At 38.5% G+C, this 21143-nt stretch overlaps 1 protein-coding gene across 1 annotated transcript in view; it reads right to left on the reverse strand.

Annotated features, from left to right (window-relative positions):
- Positions 1 to 21143, reverse strand: part of MRPL1 (mitochondrial ribosomal protein L1) — a 97722-nt gene that overhangs the window by 5581 nt on the left and 70998 nt on the right. The window contains exon 8 of the mRNA XM_007074790.3: positions 5298 to 5379. Coding sequence (XP_007074852.1) covers positions 5298 to 5379 — 82 coding nt within the window. The remainder of the gene's footprint in view (positions 1 to 5297; positions 5380 to 21143) is intronic.

The raw sequence follows: 21143 nt of genomic DNA on the forward strand, positions 1-21143 counted from the left end.
ATAGAAAAGGAAGATGTAAAATTGTCACTTTTTGCAGAAGATATGATATCATATATAGGAAGAGCCATAAGACTACACCAAAAGACTGTTTGAACCAATGAACAAATTCAATAAAGTGTCAGGGTACAAAATCAATAAACAAAAATCAGTTGTTTCTATACACTAACAACAAACTATCAGAAAGAAATTAAGAAAGCAATCCCATATATTATTGCATCAAAAATAACAAAATACCTAGTAATAAATTTAATAAAGGAGGTGAAAGCTTAATACATGGAACACCATAAGATGGTGATGAAAGGAACTGAAGATGATACAAAGAAATGGATATTCTATGTTCATGGATTAGAAGAATTAATATTGTTAGAAAGTACATATTACCCAAAACAGTCTACAAATTCAAAGCAACCCCTATCAAAATTCTAGTGGTATTGCTCACAGAAACAGAACGAATGATTCTAAAATTTGTATGGAACCACAAAAGACCCTGAACAGCCAAAGCAATCTTGAGAAAGAACAAAGCCAGAGATACCGAGCTTCCTGATTTCAAAACTATACTACAAAGCCACAGTAATTAAAACCATATGGAATTAACATAAAAGACATATGTATTCATGGAACAAAATAGAGAACCCAGAAATAAAGCCACACATATATGGCCAATTTACAACATAAAAGGATACACAACAGAGGAAGGGCGGCCTCTTTAATGAATGGGGTTGGGAAAACTGAACAGCTACATGCAGAAGAAGGAAATCAATACCTCCTACCACATACAAAAATTAATTCAAATAGATTAAAGACTTGAAGGTAAAACCTGGAACCATAAAACACGAAAACACAAGTGGTAAGCCCCTCAACATCAGTCTTAGTAGGTTTTCTGGATGACTCCAGAGGGCAACAACAACAACAAAATAAACAAATGGGACCACATTACACTAAAAAGCTCTGCACAGCAAAGGAAAGCATTCAAAACAAAAAGGCAACCTAGTGAATGGAAGAAGGTATTTGCAAATCACATATTCGATAAGGGGTTAATATCCAAAATTTTATAAAGAACTCATATAACTCAATAAAATAATAAATAAATCCAATTTAAAATTTGGCAGAGACACTCTCACCACTGTTGTTTAATATAGTGTTGGAAGTTCTAGCATCAGCAATCAGACAACAAAAGGAAATCAAAGGCATCAAAACTGGCAAAGATGAAGTTAAGTTTTCACTTTTTGCAGATGACATGATATTATAAATGGAAAATCCGATAGACTCCACCAGAAGTCTGCTAGAACTGATACATGAATTTAGCAAAGTTGCAGGATACAAAATCAATGTACAGAAATCAGTTGCATTCTTATACACTAATAATGAAGCAACAGAAAGACAAATAAAGAAACTGATCCCATTCACAATTGCACCAAGAAGCATAAAATACCTAGGAATAAATCTAACCAAAGATGTACAAGATCTGTATGCTGAAAACTATAGAAAGCTCATGAAGGAAATTGAAGAAGATATAAAGAAATGGAAAAACATTCCGTGCTCATGGATTGGAAGAATAAATATTGTCAAAATGTCAATACTACCCAAAGCTATCTACACACTCAATGCAATCCCAATCAAAATTGCACCAGCATTATTCTCGAAACTAGAACAAGCAATCCTAAAATTTATATGGAACCACAAAAGGCCCCAAATAGCCAAAGTAATTTTGAAGAAGAAGACCAAAGCGGGAGGCATCACAATCCCAGACTTTAGCCTCTACTACAAAGCTGTAATCATCAAGACAGCATGGTATTGGCACAAAAACAGACACATAGACCAATGGAATAGAATAGAAACCCCAGAACTAGACCCACAAATGTATGGCCAACTAATCTTTGACAAAGCAGGAAAGAATATCCAATGGAAAAAAGACAGTCTCTTTAACAAATGGTGCTGGGAGAACTGGACAGCAACATGCAGAAGATTGAAACTAGACCCCTTTCTCACACCATGCACAAAAATAAACTCAAAATGGATAAAGGACCTGAATGTGAGGCAGGAAACCATCAAAACCCTAGAGGAGAAAGCAGGAAAACACCTCTCTGACCTCAGCCGTAGCAATTTCTTAGTTGACACATCCCCAAAGGCAAGGGAATTAAAAAGCAAAAATGAACTACTGGGACCTTATGAAGATAAAAAGCTTCTGCACAGCAAAGGAAACAACCAACAAAACTAAAAGGCAACCAACGGAATGGGAAAAGATATTTGCAAATGACGTATCGGACAAAGGGCTAGTATCCAAAAATCTATAAAGAGCTCACCAAACTCCACACCCAAAAAACAAATAATCCAGTGAAGAAATGGGCAGAAAATATGAATAGACACTTCTCTAAAGAAGACATCCGGATGGCCAACAGGTACATGAAAAGATGCTCAACGTTGCTCCTCATCAGGGAAATACAAATCAAAACCACACTCAGATATCACCTCACGCCAGTCAGAGTGGCCAAAATGAACAAATCAGGAGACTATAGATGCTGGAGAGGATGTGGAGAAACGGGAACCCTCTTGCACTGTTGGTGGGAATGCAAATTGGTGCAGCCTCTCTGCAAAACAGTGTGGAGGTTCCTCAAAAAATTAAAAATAGACCTACCCTATGACCCAGCAATAGCACTGCTAGGAATTTACCCAAGGGATACAGGAGTGCTGATGCATAGGGGCACTTGTACCCCAATGTTCATAGCAGCACTCTCAACAATAGCCAAATTATGGAAAGAGCCTAAATGTCCATCAACTGATGAATGGATAAAGAAATTGTGGTTTATATACATAATGGAGTACTACATGGCAATGAGAAAGAACGAAATATGGCCCTTTGTAGCAACGTGGATGGAACTGGAGAGTGTGATGCTAAGTGAAATAAGCCATACAGAGAAAGACAGATACCATATGGTTTCACTCTTATGTGGATCCTGAGAAACTTAACAGAAACTCATGGGGGAGGGGAAGGGAAAAAAAAAAAGGAGGTTAGAGTGGGAGAGAGCCAAAGCATAAGAGACTCTTAAAAACTGAGAACAAACTGAGGGTTGATGGGGGGTGGGAAGGAGGGGAGGGTGGGTGATGGGTATTGAGGAGGGCACCTTTTGGGATGAGCACTGGGTGTTGTATGGAAACCAATTTGACAATAAACTTCATATATTGAAAAAAAAATAAAAATAAAATTGGGCACAGAATCTAGACATTTTCCCATTTCATGGCCAACAGGCACCAAAGATGCTCAACATCATTAATCACCAGGGAAATGAAAATTAAAACCACAATGAGTTATCACCTCATACCTGTCAGAATGGCTATTATCAAAAATAACAAGTGTTGGCAAGGATGTGGAGAAAAAGGGAACTCTCATGCACTGTTGGTGAGAATGTAAATTTGTGCAGACCCTGGAAAACAGTATGGGGATTCCTCAAAAAATTAGAAACAGACAACCATATGATCTAGCAATTCAACTTTTCAGTATCAATCTGAAGAAAATGAACACACTAGTATCAAAAGATATATGCACCCCTATGTTCCTTGTGGCATTATGTACAATAGCCAAGATATGGAAACAACCTAAGTGACCATCTATACATGAATGAATAAAGATGGGGGGTACACACATACACACACCACAATGGAATACTACAATACTATTCAGACATATTAAAGAATGAAATCTTACTATTTGTGACATTAATGGACTTGAGGGTATTATGCTAAGTGAAATGAGTCAGAAAGACAAATATCAATGATTTCACTTATAAGTAAACTCCGAAAAAACAAAACAAACTGACAAAACCAAAGCAAACCCAGTCTCATAGATACAGAGAACAGAGTGGTGGTTGCCAGGAGGGGAAGGGTATGAGGGGAGGGGGCAAAGTGGGTGAAGGGGATCAAGAGATACAAACATTCAGTTATGAAATAAATAAGTCATGGGGATGTAATGTACAGCACAAGGGGTACAGTCAATAATGGTCTATTAACCTTGTATGGTGACAGATGGTAACTAGACTTATGTGGTGATCAATTTGCAACATATACAAATGTTGAATCACTACGTTGTACACATGAAACTAAAACAATATTGTAGGTCAATTACACTTCAATTAAAAAAATGACAAAAGAGTACACATTGGTTTTCGAGATTTACTGTCCATCATTCCACTCCTGTGACAGCCTCAGAAGATCCTATACTGCAATCAAACTGCTCCATGGAATATAAGAATGTGTACACATACAATTACTAAGTACTATGGCCATATCTATGACAGCAGAATTAACAAATGAGGTATTTATTCACCAGTGTGTTTAACTCCCAAAGAGATAAAAAAATAGCTTAAGATTGTGTTTTAATTATACACTTGGTTATAAAACTAAACCTGACAGAGTCCTATAAGGCTAAGTCTATAAATGAAGAGTCTATTGAGTGTAATGAACCCTTTTTTTGGCTGCAACCAGCCACGAGAGAAATATGCACAGACTACGCACAGCACATAATGGAATAATAAGGACACTGTAGGTGTTCCTAGCCTATTAAACAGCTTCCATATCTCAATCAAGTTTCACTGCTCTCCATGAATCACTGTTTGTAAGAAATGTCTCTCAGGACATAATTAAAAACTTTGTTCTTTTCTAATGTAAGTAAGATTAAGAAAGACAATTGCTAATGCCAGTGACAAAGTGAATAGTCTGGACTCAAAATATTTCATAAATGATTTTAGTTTCTATTTAACACTACGTAAGTTTAAGGCGATCAGTTACAGTTTTCTTTCAAAGTTTATTACATTTAATGATAGAAATAATGTGGGAATTTACAAAGATTTCGTGATATGTTTCTTATTCATGTTAAAGAGGTCTCTTATCCAAACAACTACAACATGTTAATAAGGTAATTAGGAATCCTTTGGAGAATTAAATTTTATTTATTTAACCCCTGAAAATACTACTGCTGTTGTATATTGTACTTGCTTATCAGCTTGATTGTTTCCTTAGTATTTTACACTTTTTTAAAGTTTATTTATCTATTTATTTTGAGAGAGAGAGAGAGAGAGGTGGGGGGGGGGGGTAGCGGGGGGGGGGGGGAGAATCCCAAACAGGCTCCATGCTGTCAGTACAGAGCCCGATGAAAGGTTCAATCCCATGAACCATGAAATCATGACTTATGCCAAAATCAAGAGTCGGATGCTTAACCAACTGAGCCACCCAGGCACCCCAATATTTTACATTTCTAAAGAAACACAGAGCTATAGGGAAGTCTACCCAAGCAAACCACTCACCCAAACTGAGTGGTCTGTGCTTACAAACTTCACTGATAACTGCTTGCAGATTCGCCACTATCTGGTCACTTGGCATATCGAGCTGAAAGAAAAGGATATATAACATTAATAATGTGAAAGTGAGAAGACAATACAACTTTTAGTAACTGCATCAGTATTTATTTTAGGCAGTGTCTTTCAAATATTCAACTAATGCGAACTATCTATTAAAAGACCTTACTCTGGAAGAAAAAGTTTCTGTAACTCTTCTTTTAGAATGCTACATTCACATGTCCTTACATGTCAAGACTTAATTATCTTATGGAACATGTCATAGTAAAGTATTTTGAAGTTGTTCTACTTGAGACTCCTTAATTTCCAAGTAATTTCCCCAAAGCACATCCTGAGGCAGAATATACCATCCCCTGATCCCTACTCCCAAGGAATTAGTGATACTTCCTCTTGAAGTTTTTTTATTAATTTACTTTTACAGGAAACTAAGAAAATGTTTAGAAGTTCATGCTTTCAGGAATACAAAATAAAACTACTTAACACACACACTTACATTTCACATATCTGCTACAGAGACATTTTCAGTATGCTATGGTAACACTCTATGTGGTAATAATTATCCCACTACTCAACAAAAATTACAGTAAGTAAATATATACTGAACAAGCACTACTCATAAAACTCCAAAACCTAGCTCCTAAATTTGTAAAGTCCCTGTGTTTATCATTCAAATTCAATGCATGTTACTCTTCTAAAATACACTACTTAAATTAGTTATATTCCATCCCAGTGTTTAAAGGATTTTAAGCTTTGTCAAATGAATCAATTTTTTAAAATTTGTGTAAAACTCATAGTAGCATAACTGGCAAAAATCACATGGTGACAGTTCAAGTTCAAGCAAGGTTTCTGTTTTCCAACGACTCTGAGACCATTGCAAGAAATGTGCTGGGTAATAAGCATAAAGAGAATTCCTCATGAAAAAATTATTCTCATTACCAACAGACAACATTTATTTGACACTCACTTGAACATGATGCAATACCAAACTCTAAATGAGAAGGTTTGGACATTATTGGAGGAATTTTCACTTTATGCCAATCCTTAAGTGGGAGTTCTAATAGGAAAAAAAAAAATCAAGCAATGCTTAATTCACCTTATGAAGTCCACAGAATTTACAGATTTTAATCTGCAGTGAATCAAGTAGTTCACTGGCAGAAAAGGCACCTTACATTTGCTATGTTAAAAATCAAATCAGTCATTGAAAAAAATTAAAAGAAATGGGGTGCCTGGGTGGGTCAGTCAGTTAGGCATCTGATTTCGGCTCAGGTCATGATCTCGCCGTTCGTGAGTTCAAGCTGTGCGTCTGGCTCTGTGCTGACAGCTCAGAGCCTAGAGCCTGCTTCCAATTCTGTGTCTCCCTCACTCTCTGACCCTCCCCCGCTTGTACTCTGTCTCTCTCTCTCTCAAAAATAAGCATTAAAAAAAAATTTAAATCAAAACAAAAACCTTATTCTCCACATTAATCAAATTGTCCTTTCTATCATCCACTGAGGTAACAGTTACGGCTCTAGTAAGTTCATTCACCCTTTGTTAAAGACCTACAGCTACCTTAAATTTGGGAAAGTAATAGATACAAGAAAAAGCAAGATGTCCAACATATTTTTTTTATTATTTAATAACTATTAAGTTATGCTCTACATTGTTATACTATCTATAATACACTAAACTCAACTATACTTTCTGTAGACTTATACTGCCTACAGTAAACTAAAATAAAATGCTACACAAATGCAACATGTGCTTTAGAAATATAAAACAAAGACTTCCTCAGCAACTTTCAGAACTAGGATACCTTCAATGATTTCATTAAGTTCTAAAATATGTAAAAAGGTTTTTAAACATAGTTGGGGCGCCTGGGTGGCTCAGTCGGTTAAGAGTCCGACTTCGGCTCAGGTCACGATCTCACGGTCCATGAGTTCGAGCCCCACATCAGGCTCTGGGCTGACGGCTCAGAGCCTGGAGCCTGCTTCTGATTCTGGGTCTCCCTCTCTCTCTGCCCCTCCCCCGTTCATGCTCTGTCTCTCTCTGTCTCAAAAATAAATAAAACGTTAAAAAAAAAATTAAAAAAAAAATAAACATAGTTTACATTTTTGTCCAAATTTTAGCACCTCTAATCTTTAGTACTGTATCCTCTGTGGAATTTTAAAATATATTTATAACCATAACACTTCATTTTACCTTTTCTTTTAGATATTACACAAAATTATGAAAAATTATATATATTATGAAATATATATATTATATATTATATATATGATTTACATAATAACTGTTATTTTTTTAATTTCTTTAATGTTTATTTATTTTTGAGAGAGAGGCAGAGAGACAGAGCATGAGTGGGGGAGGGGCAGAGAGACAGGGAGACACAGAATCCAAAGCAGGCTCCTGTCTTTGAGCTGTCAGCACAGAGCCCGACAAAGGGCTCGAACCCACAAACCGCAAGATCATGACCTGAACTGAAGTCGGCTTAACCAACTGAGCCACCCACGCATCCCTAACTATGATTACTTAATTGGCTACTGATGCTAAGATAATTATGGACCAAAAAAAAAAATGTATGCATGCATGAATTTTATCAAAACTTGCACAGGAAATGTACTTGGGCTGACAGTAATCTAGAGAGAACTCAGGAAAGCAACATTTGCAAGCTTCTCTACCAATATCTCAGTTACTCTGCACTTCCATGGTGCTCTCACACAATATTCTCATGCAAAAAGGCAAGGATGAACCATTTTGAGGAGATGGTATTATCTGTTAGATTCTCAATATCAGAGCATAAGACTTGGTACAGCAGGAAAGAAAAAAAATGGGACTGGTGGACCTTGACTATGGTAAGCACTGTATTTGCATATGTGCATATGTGTGTATTTGAATATCTAATAGTCACAATATTATCCAGGTTTAGCTAAAGACTGTTCACTATAGGGCAAGACAGTTATTTCTCATTCTGTAGCACACATGGTGTCAAGAAATGAAAATTCTGAATCCTACTTCTGCTTAACATCCCTCCCTTATTATGTCAAAAATAATTCCCTAAGTAGACGAGAAGGAAGATTTACCAAAGATGTTTGGGTGGAGGTGAACTCTGTGACTCTCTTTGCTTTAACTATCAGATTTTCATCTTTCCATGCAATTCCTAACCTGTCTTCATGAGTTTCTACAATTATGAGAAACTAAAAATCTGCTGTTCCTGACCATTTTTTCATCCCTTTGAGATGCAGATGTATGCAAGGCAAACTGTATTCATGAAGGTGTCTAAGGCAACGATTTTTTTTCCAGGTTTTTAAATTCCAATTGGTTAACATCAGTGTAATAGTAGTTTCAGGTGTAGAACTTAGTGATTCATCACTTACATATAACACCCAGTGCTCATCTCAACAAGTGCCCTCACTTAATGCCCATCACTCATTTAGCCCATCCCTCCCCCAACTCCAGTCCAGCAGCCCTCAGTTTGTTCTCCATAGTTAACAGTCTGTTTTCTGCATTGCCTCTCTTTTTCTTTCCCCTATGCTCATCTGTTGTTGTTCTTTTTAAATTTTTTTTTTTTTTAACATTTATTTTTGAGAAACAGGGCATGAGCAGGAAAGGGGCAGAGAGAGGGAAACACAGCATTAGCAGCAGGCTCCAGGCTCTGAGCATTCTCTACAGAGCTCAAAGTGGGGCTCGAACCCATGAACCATGAGGTCATGACCTGAGCTGAAGTCAGACCTCGACCTACTGAGCCACACAGGTGCCCCCACCTGTTTTAAGTTCCACAAATGAGTGAAATCACATGTGACTGACTTATTTCACTTGGCATAATACTCTCTAGCTCCATCCACATCCTGACAAATGGCAAGATTCCATTCTTCTTGATGGCTGAGTAATATCCCATTGTGTGTGTGTGTGTGTGTGTGTGTGTGTGTGTGTGTGTGTGTGTGTGTGTATGTACACATCTTCTTTATCCATTCATCAGTCAATAGACATTTGGGCTCTTTCCATAACTTGGCTATTGTTGATATGCTGCTGTAAATATCCAGGTGCATGTATCCCTTCAAATCAGTATTTTTGTATCCTCTAGGTAAAACCGGCTAGTGCAATTGCTGGATCAAAGGGTAGTTCTATTTTTAACTTTCTGAGGAACCTCCATGTGTTTTTCAGAGTAGCTGCACCAGTTTGCATTCCCACCAACGGTGCAAGAGGGTTCCCCTTTTTCAGCATCCTTGTCAACATCTATTTCCTGTGTTGTTAATTTTAGCCATTCTGACAGGTGTGAGGTGATATCTCATTGTGGTATTGATTTGCATTTCCCCGATGATGAGTGATGTTGAACATCTTTTCATGTGTCTGTTAGCCATCTGTATGCTTCTTTGGAAAAATGTCTATTCATGTCTTCTGCTCATTTTTTAAAAAAATATTTATTTTTGAAAAAGAGAGAGAGAGTAGGGGAGGGGCAGAGAGAGAGGGAGACAGAGTATCTGAAGCGGACATCGTGCTGACAGCAGAGAGCCCAATACAGGGCTCAAACTCACAAACTGCAAGATCATGACCTAAGCCGAAGTCAGGCGTTTAACTGACTGAACCACCCAGGCACCTCATCCTCTGCCCATTTTTTAATTGGATTGTTTTTTGGATGTTGAGTTTGAGAAGTTCTTTACAGATCTTGGATACTAGCCCCTTACCAGGTATGTCATTTGCAAATACCTTTTTCCATTCCAAAGTTTGCCCTTTGGTTTTGTTCACAGTTTTCCTTCCTGTGCAGAAGCTTTTTATCTTGATGTAAGTCCCAGTAGTCTGTTTTTGCTTTTGTTTCCCTGGCCTCGGGAGATGTATTAGATCCCTGGCTGTGACCTTTTCTTGTTTTTTCTTTTGAGACAAATTCCTCCATCTTGGCATTTCGTCTCTGTCTTCTGTGTATTATGAAAGCCTGTAATGTTTCCTGATCCTGAGAGTAATGGCTTTATGAAGAAGAGGGAATCTAATTTTCAGGGCCTAGCACTTCAAGAAGTGTCTCTGGCGTGTGCTGCGTGCACTCTGCTGCTGTGTTATGGCTGCTCCATCCCTCAGGTCAGTCCTCTCTCTGCAGAGTTTCTCCTTGGCTGCAGTGGGGAGCATTTGGACCTTAGCCAGAAATGTGGCAAGTTTTAACCAGGTGTGCTCTAGTCAGCTTGCCAGAAATGTGGCAAGTTTTAACCAGGTGTGCTCTAGTCAGCTTGCTAAAAGAGACCTGATGCCATTTCTACTAGACTTGAACCTTTACAGAACTCTATGGTCAGCAGACATAGTGGGTGTGGGGGTTTGTGCTGGTCTTCTCGGGGAGGGGTCCCGCTGGCACCGGTCGTTAGGCAAACTTACCCCAGAAAAGCAGTACCAGCAGAGCGCAGGGTGGGCGGGACTTGGTGTTCAGCGGGTTAGGCAGCCAATGTTGGCACTGTGCTGTTTACTGAAGTTGTTTTATGCTGAGGGGTTGGGGGAGTGAAATGGTGCCCACCAGTTCTTTTGTCCCTGGACAGGCAATGCCACCTCTCACAGATGCGCTCCAAAATGTACTCACAGTCCCTCCCCACTCCTTAGGTGATCTTCAGATTGCACAGCTTGCCCTGGGTTGTTTGCCTGCCTCCACTCCAGGAGTAGGACAGCATCCTCAGGTCTTTATTACAGCCAAGCCTGGGGACCTTTGAAACTCCAGTCTTGGAGCTCCATTGGCTGCAAAAACTCAAAATTCAGCCCCTCTCCTTTTCCCAGCCAATGGCTTTGGGGAAGTGTTTTTGTATTTATCCCTGTGTGTTCCACTCTCTCTCTCTCTGGCCTTTCTCCACAACCAGGACTCTCTCCCCTCTTCAGTACCTTTGATCAGATACATTTCTCTCCTAAACCAGGTATCCACACTTCCTACCTTCCCCCAAGCAGCCTCTTCTCTCCCTCTAATTGTGGAGTTTGTTCTATCAGTCCTCAGGTCAATTTCTTGAGTATTCAGAATGATTTCAGAATTACCTAGCTGTGTTCAAGGAGGACAAGGCAAGCCTAGGGTCCTCCTACGATGCAGCCATCTTAGCTCCATCTTAACTCTGCCCCGCCCAAGCAATGACTCTTAAACTTTTTTGGGTCATGAAACCTCACTCTAGAAAACTGCACAGAAGCACACAAAAAAATTACCCTATGCTTTCACAGGCTTCATGGATTATCTGATTAAAAGAAAGGGGAAGAGAGAAGAGAGGCTTCTGAAAAAAATGTGTCAGCTAAAAGGGATCCCTAGTCACACTTTTGAGAACTGCTAGCCAAAAGGTAAGTCTTAAAATATTTTGGAAGACTAAGGACTACAGTGTAGGAAAATAATCTGGCTGAATTTTTTACCTTTTACAGAGGATAAAAAGAAAATACACACACAAGCAAAATACATATACATGATTTTTAAACAATCACATGATCCTCCTAAAGTGGCCAACTACTGTCACTATAAATGTTCTGACAGCCTCTAAATGTATGATCATCTCTAAGTGGAAACTGTAAAGAGGACTGCTCCTTTGGAAAGCACTTGTTAGAACATCTGGCCTCCCAAATCTCTTCCAAATGCAATGTTCTAAGATTCTGCAGATGGGCCAATCCTCTTAATCACCATGACTCCTTACAGTCTAAACCAAGGAAAGGAAGATAATCTGTGTGTCCTCTATACAACATTAAGGAAAGTAATAATAATAATTGATTGAGCAGCTCTATTTATTGAGTAAATTCTCTGAGCCAGGCTCTATTCTAAGCATTAAACATTCTCATTCATTTCTCCTAAGAATCCTTTGAAATAGGAACTACTGCAATTGCTCTCTTACCATTAGAAACTGAGACCTAGAGGGCTCCTGGGGGGCTCAGTCAGTGGAGTGTCTGACTCTTGATTTACGCTCAGGTCATGATCTCGTGGTTGGTGGGACTGAGTTCCACGTCAGGTCTGTGCTATCAGTCTGCTTGGGATTCTCTCTCTCTCTCTCTCTCTCTCTCTCTCAAAATAAATAAAAACTTTAAGAAAAAGAAAAGAAACAGACTTGGAAAACTTTGTTAACTTATCCAAGTGCACACACCCTGGTAAGTAGTGGCTCAGCAGCTATGTTCATGAGCTCTAAAGGCAGAGAAATGTAAATCTGAACCCCATTTCCTCTACCTTGGACACAGTTTTTAAGTGTTGGTAATTCTTACGAAAGATGAAGTATAAGTTTTGGGAAAATACAAAAGGAGTTTGTTATAAACTAAGAGCTGAAAAAGAGGAAACTAAGTGAAATACTTAACGGAAAAGAATATGCATTTAAGTGGGAAAAATATGAATTTTTCTTTCTGCCAAATGAATCCTTTACTACCCTCCAAGCTTTTAGGTGGTTACACCCTATCATTCAGCAACCCTTTCTTGGCCCCCACTCTGTCCATCATCATCCTGAAAGCTAGAAACAGAAAGGTGAGTAAGAATCAAAACTTGCCCTCAGGGAGCTTAGAATCTGGTCACCAAAATACGACATCACAGGTGACACTCTAACTATATGAACAACGTTCTACAAGGGCACAGAGGAAGAAGTGATGGACTTTGACAGAGAAGGCTACCCAAAGAAGGTGATACATGGGCTTAAAGATTAAGTTAGTCTTAAAAGATGAAAAGTTTTGAGGAACAATGAAGATCTTCCAGGCAGAAGGAGCAGCATGAGCTAATGTGATAACAAGGTAGAACAGGTTACCATTAAGTGACTCATTATATCTGGGCCTAGGGTTGCAAACTCAAACTCAAATGCCTACAGTGGCCAGACCAGGTAATGTGCAGGATTGAAAGAGGCCTAGGTTTGAGTGCATATGTCTACAACACCTGTGTGACACAGGCTGTGCAGAGGTGGATAGCAACACTCCATATGGAGGAGATAGTAAGCTACTCGACACTAATAAACTGTTACACTGAGGGCTGTGGGTCCACTGTTACCAGAATCCCTGACTTGTCAAGAACCAGAAATCTGAAGTTCTTTGTGATATCATCTAGTTTTTAAATGCTGATTCAAGAAAACAAAACAAAACCACTATCCAGGACCAATAAAATAAGTTTGGGGACCTAATTCAGCCTGTAAGCTGCCAATTGGTAACTCCAGACTTTAGCCTGCTTCCCTGAAAATAGCAAGAAATGCTAAATTTGAAACTGATGTAGTGATTCGAGACTACAAAGAGATGTGAATATAAAGATAAAGATTTTATTTAGAACTGCGAGCAGTGAGAAGCTATTCAATGTTTCTCAGCAGACAAATGGTATATCTGATCAATGTCTTACAAAGAATTCTAGAGGAAGGGTATGCGTAAAACAGTTGGCAAACTTTCTCTATAAATGGTCAGACGGTAAATATTTGGGGCTTTGCAGGCCAAACAGTCTGTGTTGCAACTACTCAATTCTGCTATTTTAGCAAGAAAGAAGCCATAGACAATACACAAATGAATGACTGCACCTGTGTTCCAACAAAACGCTACTTACAAAACACGTAAGAGAGCTAGAAATGGTCCCCAGGCCAGTTTGCAAACCCCTGATGTGGAAGACAGACTGAAGGATGTTTGAGGAAGTGAATGGGCAAAAAAAAGCCATTAATTTTTGTGCGATGAAAAAGATTTTTGTTTGGTTTGGTTAACAGAAAGCTTTGTTGGGTGCTGAGAGATTTCTGGTATCCTACTATGTATCCATCTACTATGCAGATGAAGCAAAAAAAATGTTTTGTCAGGCTAAGAATTGCATTGCCATTTAAAGTAACAGTAGGGAAAATGCTTAGCAACTGTTTTAACAGCTGTTGTAAGCTTAGATATGTGTTTGGAAGAAGATGTTGCATGGGGCTTTTCTGGAAGTTTCTTCAGGACTGATTATCAGGTCCTAAATATGAAAGCAAAAAAAGGCATTTAATACCCTATATTCTAAAGAAAGATACCAACAATTAAGGCCGCCAAAAAGGTGCTATTATAATCAACACCTACCTAAGTAGAAGCAGGCCAAGTGAGGGGAGGCAAGGCTCCAAGAAGCTACTCTGTGGAGATGAGGGGGGCACCTGTCAGAAGGGGAGACTAGTGGGCTGAACATGTGGTATTAAAGACCTCAAACCAATAAGGGCTGGCCAGAGAAGCAGCAATGATCAAGTGGGGGCAACAAATTCAGGCAGATAAGCAGAGGCATGTGCCTTTCCTGCCTTAATACCCCAGGGTAGTCAGGCCTGAGAAACAGATTGGGGCAAAGTATCTCAGAAGTGAATCAAGTCATTGCAGAACTCTAAGGTCTAGAGTGGGAGGTTTTGTGAGTGAAGACTTCATAAGCCCTCCTCACATCAGATCACATGAACAATAAAAACCTGGTTCCAAACTGAGCAAGGGAAATCTTTGCATGGGAGATTAGAGTTCTGAACTGCATCAGACTGCACTTGTAATTACTGACAGTCACTGGAAACTATGAGATCTATCTAATGTGCCAGGGAAGGGAACACAGAAAGGAAATCATACCCATGGCACAATAAGAAAATGGAGGAAACTATTCCATGTTTGTATCCCACTAAATTCAGACTTCAATAGTTATAAATTTATACATACTACTTCTATACATACGAAAGATGTCAAGATTAAAAAGCAGTTAAATTGGCCTTTTTTAGGTGTACAGTTGCACACATTGTAACTCACACATACAATTGAGTAACCACCATAATACAGGATACAGAAAAAACTTCCTGATGTGATCTCTTAGCCACTGCTACCCTCGCAAACCCTGATATGTCACTGTATAGTTTTGTCTTCTCAAAAATGTCATACAAATAAATAACAGTATGTAACATTTCCTCTTTTCTTTCCTCTGTAATTTTTTAAAAACTGTGCTGAAAATACAAAAAATTTACCACTGTAATTATTTTGAAGTATACAGTTCAGTGGTATTAAGTACATTCTCATTTTTGTGCAACTCTCACCACCATCTACCTCCAGAACTTTTTCCATCTTTCTTGTCTAAAAGTAGGGCACCTGTCGATGGATGAATGGATAAAGAAGATGTGGTGTGTATATATATATATATATATATATATATATATATATATATATACGATGGAGTATTACTCGGCAATCAAAAAGAATGAAATATTGCCATCTGCAACTATGTGGATGCAACTAGAGGGTATTATGCTAAATGAAATTAGTCAGAAAAAGACAAAAATCATATGACTTCACTCATATGACTTTAAGATGCAAAACAGATGAACATAAGGGAAAGGAAGCAAAAATAATATAAAAACAGGGAGGGGGACAAAAACATAAGAGACTCTTAAGTATGGAGAACAAACAGAGGGTTACTGGAGGGGTTGTGGGAGGGGGGGATGGGCTAAATGGGAAAGGGGCATTAAGGAATCTACTCCTGAAATCATTGTTGCACTATATGCTAACTAACTTGGATTTTAAATAAATACATAGATACATACATACATACATACATACATACATACATAAGGGGCGCCTGTGTGGCTCAGTCAGTTGAGCAGCTAACTCTTGATTTTAGTTCAGGTCATAATCTGACAGTCGTGAGATAAAGCCCCGCAGCGGGGTCCACATTAGGCGTGGAGCCTGCTTGAGATTCTCTCTCTCTCTCTGCCCCTCTCTCACTCACGCTCTCTTTCTCTCAAAAAATTAAAACTGTGCACCCATTAAACACTACTTTCCCCATTCTCCCTTTCCCCATCCCCTGGCACACTTTAGAGATTTTGCATGTTCAGTTCCAGAACCACCACAATAAAGTGGAATATTGCAATCAAGTGAATCACCATTCTACTGTCTGTCTCTATGAACAGGATGGCTCTTGGTACCTCAAATAAGTGGGATCATAGAGTATCCTTTGTCAACTGGTTTACTTCATTTAGCATAATGTCTTCAAGGTCCATACATGTTACATATAGCATGTGTCAAATTTCCTTCCTTCTTAAGAATGAATAACATTCCATGGTACATACAGACATACCTCATTTTCTTAAGCTTCACTTTATTGTACTTTACAGACACTACATTTTGAAAGTTTGTGGCAACCCTATGTCGAACAAGTTAATTGGCACCATTTTTCCAACAGCATTTACTCAATTCATGCCTCAGTCATATTCTGGTAATTCTCACAATAGTTCAAACTTTTCCATTATTATATTTGTTATGGAGTCAATCGATGCAGGAAACTGCATTATTGACTTGTTTTAAGAAACTGCCACAGCCATCTCAACCTTTGGCAATCACTGCCCTGATCAGTCAGCACCCATCAGCATCAAAGCAGAATGTCTTGATATCAACAAAAAGATTACAACTCGCTGAAAGCTCAGATGATGGTTAGGATTTTTTAGCAATGAACTATTTTTTAATTGTTCTTTTAGACATAATGCTGTTCCACACCTTAACAGACCACGTATAGTATAAAAATAACTTTCATATGCAGTGAGAAACCAAAAAATTCATTTGACTCACTTGATTGCAATATTCCACTTTATTGTGGTGGTTCTGGAACTGAACATGCAAAATCTCTAAAGTGTGCCTGAATATACGTTTTGTTTATCCATTCGTCTGTCATGGACACTTGGGTTGCTTCCACTTTTTGGCTATTTGAATAATGCTCTTATGAACATGGCTCTACATACACCTGAGTTCCTGCTTTCAATTCTTTTGGGTATATATAAGTAGAATCTATGGATCTACTGTAATTCTATGTTTAATTTTTTGAGGAACTGTCATGTCATTTTCCATGGCAACTGCACCATTTTATATCCCTACCAGCAATGCACAAGGGTCCCGATTTCTCTGTATCCTTGCCAACACTTATTTCTGGGGTTTTTTTGATAACAGCTATCCCAATAGGTGTGAAGCAGTATCTCACTTTGGTTTTAATTTGCATTTTCCTGTTGGTTAATGATGCCGAGCATCTTTTCATGTCTTTATTGGCCATTTGTATATCTTATTTGGAGAAATGTGTATTCAGATCGTTTGCTCACTTTTTTAATTATTTATCATTTTATTACTGAGTTACAGTGGCCCCCCTTTATCCATGGGAAACAAGACCCCCAGTGGATGCCTCAAACTGAAGATAATACCAAACCTCTAAATTATGTTTTTTCCTATACATTCATATCTGTGATAAAGTTTAACTTACAAATTAAGCACAGTTAAGAGATGAACAATAATAAAATAGAACAATTATAACAATATTCTGTAATAAAAGTTATGTGAATGTGGTCTCTCTCAAAACATGTTATTGTACTATGCTCACCCTGGTGATGATAGGGGATGATAAAATGCCTACACGATAAGGTGAAGTGAGGTGAATGACACAGGTGTTGTGATATAGTGTTAGGCTGTCAGTGACCTCCTGACAGTGCATCAAGGGACCATCTGCCTCCAGACTGCAGTTGACCATGGGGAACTGAAACTGTGGAAAGATAAACCACGGATAAGGGGGGACTACTGTATAAGAGTTCTTCATGTATTCTAGATACAAGTCTCTTACCATATATATATGATTTGCAGATATTTTCTGCTATTCATTTGGCTGCCTTTTCACTCTGATATTGTCCTTAGATGTACGAAACTTTTAAATTTTGATGAAGTCCAATTTATCTGTTTTGTCACCTGTGCTTTTGGTGTCAGTATATATAATCTTTTGAGACTACTTTCACTTGGGTTATAGAATGTAATCTTCTGGGATTCATTTAGGTGGTTCCATCAACAACTCACACCCTTTTTATCACTGAGTAGTAGTCCACTGTACGATGTACCAGACAGGTTTTTTTTAATCCATTCACATATAGAAGGACAACTGAGTTTTTCCCAGCTTTTGATGATTATCAATAACAGTTCCTATAAACATGTGTTCAGATATTTGTGTGAACTTAAGTTTTGATTTTACTTTTTTTTTTTTAATTTTTTTTTCGTTTTTTATTTATTTTTGGGACAGAGAGAGACAGAGCATGAACGGGGGAGGGGCAGAGAGAGAGGGAGACACAGAATCGGAAACAGGCTCCAGGCTCCGAGCCATCAGCCCAGAGCCTGACGCGGGGCTCGAACCCACAGACCGCGAGATCGTGACCTGGCTGAAGTCGGACGCTTAACCGACTGCGCCACCCAGGCGCCCCAAGTTTTGATTTTACTTTGAATGCTTCAACTCTATGGGATAAAACCCCAGAAAATTTGTGGGCTATACAATATATGTTTAGCTTTATAAGATACTACCAAACTGTTTCACAGAGTGGCTATACCACTTTGTACTTCTACCAGAGAAGTGTGAGAGTTTGTCCATAATTATATCATTATTTAAGTAATTTTCTGCATGACACTTCCTTCTTTTTGGGACACCAATAATATGAAAGTTAGATCTTTGTTACTGGCCTCTAGGACTCTAAGGCTTTATCTTTTTTTCCAATCTTTTGTCTTTGTTTCTCAGATTGGATAATTCCTATGATCTATTTTCAAGTTCTACCCTCTGTCATCTCTATTAATTTCATCTCCAGTAGTTCATAAACAACTTTCATCAGGTCCCTTTCCCAGGTTGATCTTCCCAGTACTTTCTGGTTCCCTGAGGCTCTCCTTTTGGAATCCTGCCCAGAAAGCTGGGGCTTTATTTACCCCATTTTGCTACTTATTCTCTGTAACTGTTCCTGCATTGGGAGCCAACTGACAGAACAGAAAGAGAAAAAAAGCAAAGACAGTGTGCCCTATCCTCTTGTGACCTCAGATCCTCCAGTCAGAAAGGAAGGTTCCCCTGTCTCAAATTTTAGGTACCTGTATCCTCTTCGGCACCAACTGTCCTCATTAGGATGCATTATCTCTATTTCTCAAGCCTGAGGTAAAGGGCTTCTCCCGAAGCTCTGTCTGCACCAATGTCCACTTCTCAGTTTCAAACTATGTTGAGAACAGGTCATGTGACAACACAAGAGAAACATGGCAAACTCACCACCAGTAGTGAGTGGTGGTACTTCAAATTCTAGTCTTCCCTAATACACCTGCTACTATTTACTTTTCAGAGTCTTCAAATAGCTACTCCATGCATTCTGTCCAGGTTTTATGATAGTTGCATTCAGTGCGAGACAGGTTGTCATGTGATTACATCATCTCACCTGGAACCACAACTGCAGGCTTATGTATTATGTATTTATATTTTAGGGTTGGCAAACTTTTTCTGCAAAGAACCAGATGGCAAATATTTTAGGCTTTTAAGGCCACATATGATTTTTGCTGCATATTCCTTATTTTTAACACCCCTTTTTTAAAAGACCATTCTAAGCTCACAAGTAGTACAAAAACAGACCAAAGAGCCACTGTTTGCCAACTCCTGTATTAGAATACATTATTTGTCTCCAAATATATACAAATTCATGCAAAGACAAGTTGTGATATGAGTTATGCTTTACATCACTTTAACAAATTCCTTATCTTTGCCAAAATCTAAATGGGGGAAGGAGGGTGCTCTCAGGCAAAAGCAACTTTCATCATTGCTTATAATAAAGCTACTTAGAAAATGCTTAATTTTGTCCTTCTTTCTTTCTTTTTTTTTTAAACGAGGCTCCACACCCAATGGGGGAGGTGAATTCATGACCCTGGAATCAAGAGTCAGAGGCTCTACCAACTGAGCCAGCCAGGTCCTCTTTATGTTTCTATTTAATATATTTGATAATTCACAATAGGGTCTTATTGGTGTTTTATTATTTACTGCAAATACTATATTAGTGAATGTTATTTGTTTGAAAGTAACACTAATGAAACTCACAAGGAATTATCTTTCAGATCTATTCAATTTCTTCTCCCAACATTTGAATAAAGACAGAATTCAGTAAAAGCTATCAAACTTATCACTGGCTTTTGAAATAAAGTTAACAGGGGCACCTGGGTGGCTCAGTCAGTTAAGTGTCCAACTTCAGCTCAGGTCATGATCTCGTCGTTTGTGAATTTGAGCCCCCTGTCAGGCTCTGTGCTGACAGCTCAGAGCCTTGAGTCTGCTTCGGATTCTGTGCCTTCCTCTCTCTCTGTCCCTCCCCTGCTTGTGCTCTGTCTCCCTCGGTCTCAAAAATAAATAAACATTAAAAAAAATTTTTTTAATGAAATAAAGTTAACAAAAGAAAGCTGTTCATGCAATATACTGACAACTACTTATTAAAAAATGAATTAACAAACAAAGGGAAGCAAGTTGGTTTACTCCCCTTTTACATGTTATCACACAAATATTTTTCAGCATGTTATTCTATTAATCAGTGATCACTACATTATTGCGTTAATACAATGAATTAAAAAGAAAAGTTAGGGGCGCCTGGGTGGCTCAGTCGGTTGAGCGTCCGACTTCGGCTCAGGTCATGATCTCACGGTCCGTGAGTTCGAGCCCCACGTCGGGCTCTGTGCTGACAGCTCAGAGCCTGGAGCCTGTTTCAGATTCTGTGTCTCCCTCTCTCTGACCCTCCCCCGTTCATGCTCTGTCTCTCTCTGCCTCAAAAATAAATAAACGTTAAAAAAAAAAAGAAAAGAAAAAAGAAAAGTTAGCTGTTTCTCTCAAATGTTATGGTTTTTCTTATGCTATAATTTATATCTGGTAAAAGGTGAAACTCACACTTTCAATTCCCAAAAGTTCTAGGAAATTATCTAATTTCATAACAGTATACAGGTAAGAAAACTAGAAGTGATAATAAACAATTTTTGATTTAATACTCCTACTGGGAAGAACACTGATAAATATCCATCCAAAAGATAATGTAAAAAATACTATAAGGATTATTCATCCCAGTTAAATATGCATAGCTCTCACAATAAGGACTTAAGCAGAATGCTGGCACATAT

Source organism: Panthera tigris, chromosome B1 (genome assembly GCF_018350195.1).
Source record: "Panthera tigris isolate Pti1 chromosome B1, P.tigris_Pti1_mat1.1, whole genome shotgun sequence".
In the NCBI taxonomy this organism is placed as follows: domain Eukaryota; kingdom Metazoa; phylum Chordata; class Mammalia; order Carnivora; family Felidae; genus Panthera; species Panthera tigris.